Here is a 5,233-nt window from a genome sequence, read left to right on the forward strand (position 1 = left end):
CAAGAAGTGAGTTCAAGGTTTGGGATATAGTTAACATAGAAAGTGTTCAAAAGTGGAAAGGAAGGAGGGGTTAAATACAATCGCCTTATAGACATGTAATGATTTGCACTTGTGTGGGCTTTGTAGCTATACCATGGCATAGGAGCCAGAAACACCTATATAGGGAGTAGTAGTGACTTTGAGCTCAGCTTGGTTTTCGCTCTATGTGTGATTCCCTATACTTAGTGGTGAACCCTCACATGTGCGACGTCATGAGGGTGTAGTCTTGAGATGTGCCTCAATGTTGTATCTTTCGATATCATGAATACAAAAATCACCTGTGCGGGTCCTAGCGTGGAGTGCTAATAGTTCACAATGTGAGAATTCCTCATAAAACTTCTGTAAAATAATAGCTTTATCAAGAGACTTGGAACTTAATCTGTATGTAACTACTAACCTAGACTTCAACCGAAGCATGTTGATAGAGAGGCTCACTCAGTGCAGTTATGGTTTGTGGATCTGCTAAGAAGTTGCTGCAGAGTCCCGTATTGAATGATCGTCTCCAGAGAGCTGCTCTACTCATTGCTGCAGAGCTGCACGAAGACGAAGGATCGTGCAGGCGGCAGGCAGGTGCATTCCCTTCTGATATGCAATGGCCTCGACTCCGTGCCTGTGCTAGGGAACCACCTCATCCGCCTGTTTGCGGCTTCCGGTAGCTTGCTGGAAGCTACCCTTGCCTTCTGCAGAGTCGACAACCCTACGCTCCACTCGTGGCATGCAATCATCTCGGCCCATGCATCCCTTGAGAAGTACGACAGGGCCCTCCATCTGTACCATCTTATGCAGTGGAATGGCACCGAGCCTGATAAGTTCGTACTTTCGTGCATGCTGAAAGCGTGCGGCAGCTTGGCCTGCATCCTTCCAGGCAGATTGATCCATTGCCAAATCCTCGAGCGCATGCCTGACCTCGGAACAGATGTCTTCGTCGGCAGTAGCCTCATAGACATGTATGCTAAATGCGGTAGCCTGAAAGATGCACGCATTATGTTTGAAACATTGCCTCGTCGGAACATTGTCTCATGGAGTGCGATGATTTCTGGCTATGTAGACAACGAGCATGGTCTCCCTGCTCTTAGACTTCTCGAGGATTTGCAAGATGAAGATATAAAAGCAGATGCTTTTATGCTCTCTTGTGCATTGAAAGTGTGTGGTAACATGGGGATTGTGTGGCTGGGCAGGCAAATTAATGATGAGGTGGTCAGAAGTGGCTACCTTTCAGATAGGGTTGTTGCCAACACTCTTGTGGACATGTATGCCAAGTGTGGAAGCTTGGAGGAGGCTCGCAGAGTACTGGAAACATTACAAGGCCGCAATGTGGCAACATGGGGTGCGATGATTGCTGGATATGCTCAGCATGGGCTGAGCGAGCTTGCTAGAGAATGCTTTGAAGAAATGTTGGCCCAGGGTTTGAGGCCAGACAGTGGTATCTACACCAGCATTCTCACTGCTTTCTGTCATGCAGGGCAATTGGAGGCTGGCTATTCATTTTTTAAGTCTATGGTGATTGACCACAGATTAGCACCTGACATTTGCCACTTTAATTGCCTGATTGACCTGTTGGGTCGAGCAGGACGGCTAAAAGAGGCACAAGACATTGCCGAACTGGTGCCAGGTTCATCAGACGTCAAGAGGTGGAGATCACTTCTTACAGCATGCAGGAGTTATGGTGACATACAGTTAGGAAAGCGGTGCTTCAATGCATCCATTGAACTTAATCCCCACAATTCTGCAGGTTATGTGCTGATGTCCCAGTTGTGCTCACATGGCAATGACTCTCTCAATATCAAAGTAATAGAGGACTTGAAAAGATATTCTTGTGCATGGAAGAAACCTGGGAAGGCCTGGATAGCAATGAAATGCCATGTGCATGAATTTACCGTAGCAGATAAGTCCCTACCTTACAGTTCTAAGATGTATGCTAGGCTATTTAGAGTGTTTACAAAGTTGAGAAGAGTAGGGTACATCCCAGAAAACTCATTTTCTTCCTTGTCACTCAGCGCAGATAAGATGGCAGGCATGCCTTTGGAATTTAATCAAAGATCAACATTTCCATTGCCTTTTCAATTCTCTTGTACATAATTTTAATTGTCACACAATGAAAAGAGAATGAAGATGCTGAAAAAGGTTGGGAAAAACAACTGCCGACAGAATTGAGGTTAATGTTGTTATACCTAATTCACATGTATGATTCATGATCTGTTGATTAAACCAAGCTGATTCAATTAAGCTGCTGGGCTGAGATGTAGCATTTTCTTATCTTTACTACTGATGTGCATACATGTGCAACTTTTTTCCCCTGCCTATTATTAGGAATGCCTGTAAGGGCACACTATTGTAATGGTTGGGTGACCTTGGTGGTTCTTCAAAAAATCATCCCAAACTAACTAGTGGTGAACCTTGGTTATTTGTAGTCAAATGTTAATTGCTGCCTTTTAGAAATTTGTTATGGCCATGGTAGGTCTGCATGAATTTTTACATGGTCATTGAATGGGCAGGAAAAGAGTGGAACATGGTTCAAAGGTATCTACCGATCATTTGAAGGGTTCTAAGTTGTGGAGTTTTGCCAAGCTCAAGCTACTTGGAAACTATTGGTTACATAACTGCACCCATTGGTTTGGTTAGTGTTCTTGTTCTTTTACCTTGTATTACTTAAGATCTCCGTGATTGAAAAGCTATCAGTTAATAAACTAGTGTTGTGTGTGAATGCTTCCCTTTTGCTCGATCTACTGGATCCAGAAACAGTTGCAAGCATTATAAAGGGTCAAATACTGTTTTGTATGCTTTCAACTCTGTGTAGACGAGTAGCTTGTAGCACGTTGGTTTTTACTAACATGTTAGGACTGGCTGAATGTTATGGTGAGGATGACAATTTTTGCTGCTACTAATTGTTAAAGTGCTATGATTGATGTACATACATACATATTTGAAGGCAGTTGGATGCATCATAATGAGGGCTCACTTCTTGTTATGTAATGTATCAAATGCCACATTACCCTCCCCAATGTGATTCCAAGCGTGTCTGCCTTGAGGTAGTACTTCACCGAATTCTCCAGGTTTGATCTGTTCTCTTGAGCTGTAGGACATGGCAGCTTTATGGGCAACACACCTCTCCTATCGAGGATGCAACAATTGTCAGCAACTCAACATGCACCTCTTCTTGTTGAGGGTTAGTAAATCCAATTCCATCCTTGTCTTGTGATGTAGGACTATTGAGGATGCAACAATTGTCGACAACTTAGCAATGCGCACAAGTAAATCCAATTCAATCCTTGTCTTGTTTCCATTAATTAGCACAGGGCTCATTGTGCTAAAAAGGTCATGATCATTGCTCATATACCGATGGATGTAGAGGGTTGCCAATAGTAAGGAAGCCAAGTGGAAACAAAAATGCAGTAGGTCTTCGAGGTTGGAAATGGTAAATGCAACAATGTTTTGCTTGGCCACGATCTCCATAGGAGGAAAGATGATACTAGAGATAAAACATAACAATGAAAAGGACCACTAGGTGTTGGATAAGAGTATGGTGACTTGCAGAAATGTAAGGCAACAATGTAGATGATCTCCATGGGATAAACCATAGTAGATGGACTTGCTTGAGTACAAACATAGTTGGCTATCAAGTCTTGTATTGAACATAGTGGTATTTGGAAACTATTTGTAGGGGATGGAGGAGTTGTGAAGGGCTAGAGTTGATGACCAAAGTTGAATCAAATGCAGGTGTGGTAGCCTCTTGATGGTTTGGAGAAGATGGGGAGATTGGAGAGATTAGGGATACAAGAAACCTAGCACACTATGTATAAGGAGTAAAACCTTAGCTTGAGTAGTGGGGTACATTGGCAAAAGTTGTGATAGACGTGTCGATGGGTAATGACAAGTCTTGGCTTTAGGCATTAAATGTGCCCCTGAAGATGACTTTTGGTATCATGGGGTTTAGAGAAATTGAGCATTTTGTACAAAAGACTAAGGTTAATCAAAAGTTTAAATACTTCCAAGTTCATAAGGCTTAGGATTATCAAGCATGGAAGGGAAATGGTTGATTTTAAGGCAAGGCCAAAGGTCTATTTAGCTCAAATTTGAATATGGAGGCCTTGGTGAAAATGGAAAATTGCCAAATGTCAAGTATGGGTTAGTTTTGGTTGCATGCAAGTATATCTTCCATGTTAGGCTCTTTCTATTACATTATGGGGTGGGTTATGTGACATGTAGGGCTAAAGAAAGTTGCGGAGACTAGTTTGGGGGTGTTTGACAAAAGAGCTGATACTCAATCTAGAGCAAATGATAACAAAGTTGAACCTTGATGCAAGAAATTTGAAAGCAATAGAACCCTAATTTGTAGTTATAGTTATTGTTAGAGCATTTTCTACACAAGAAAATTAGAAATTCTCTCTCTCTCTCTCTCTCTCTCTCTCTCTCTCTCTCTCTCTCTCTCTCTCTCCAATTCATTGTTAGCTCTTCGATCAATCTTAGACATTCACAATGAATTTGCTAGCACAACTCTTGGATTTTTGCAGAAATTAGGATTTCTTAGCTATTTGGGAAAATGTGCCTTCACATCTTAGCTATGCAACATAGGAGTTTCTAGTAATCTAAGAAATAATCGTATATCTAAAGAAGATTGCTCATCTATAGCCAAAGTGACTTGCATATAAGTGTAGAAGACTCATCAAGTTGTGTCCACATATGCTAAAAACCAAGGGGTAGTTTGGGGATTTTTATTGTTGGCCATTTGTGATAGCCCAATGTTAGTGGGGATTCGAGATCTTAAGTTCAAGGCAAGTTCTACCATTCTTAGGGATTTGGATTCCAATTTTAGTTATACTACAATGTTTACAAAATAGATATTAAAGAAATAATGCTAAGGGTGTCAGTTTTTGGGCCAATTGGATGTTAGTTATCTACTCTAAAGTGCTAAAGTGTGAATTTTAATTATGTTGATTTCTTGCTTGGTATAAAAATGAAGAGAGAGAGAGAGAGAAAGAGAGAGATCTACACTTTTTGTACATTGATGTGAAGCACGATAATGTGAAAAATAAAGATAAACTACTTAGAAGAACAAGTGTTAGCTAAACATGCTTATAACTTATGGTTGTAACTTTAAAAAGGAGAATAATTAATGACAAAGTATATCTATAGATTTATATAAATACTACTTATTATACATTTAGGGTTTCTTGCTTATAATTTGCACCTACCA

General features: G+C 41.0%; 1 protein-coding gene across 1 annotated transcript; it reads left to right on the plus strand.

Moving 5' to 3' along the window:
• Positions 1 to 531: 531 nt before the first annotated feature.
• On the plus strand, positions 532 to 2,118 carry LOC148025860 (putative pentatricopeptide repeat-containing protein At1g68930). The gene has a single exon (XM_087692024.1). It carries the CDS (start codon positions 532 to 534, stop codon positions 2,116 to 2,118), a length of 1,587 nt encoding a protein of 528 aa, XP_087548150.1.
• Positions 2,119 to 5,233: the final 3,115 nt, after the last annotated feature.

This window comes from Lygodium microphyllum, chromosome 14 (assembly GCF_053477565.2).
Source record: "Lygodium microphyllum isolate KBCC chromosome 14, Lygodium_microphyllum_v1.1.10, whole genome shotgun sequence".
NCBI classification, from domain to species: Eukaryota; Viridiplantae; Streptophyta; class Polypodiopsida; order Schizaeales; family Lygodiaceae; genus Lygodium; species Lygodium microphyllum.

Coding starts and splice junctions, on each gene's coding strand:
- LOC148025860 (XM_087692024.1), top strand. CDS start 532: ATGATCGTCTCCAGAGAGCTGCTCTACTCATTGCTGCAGAGCTGCACG.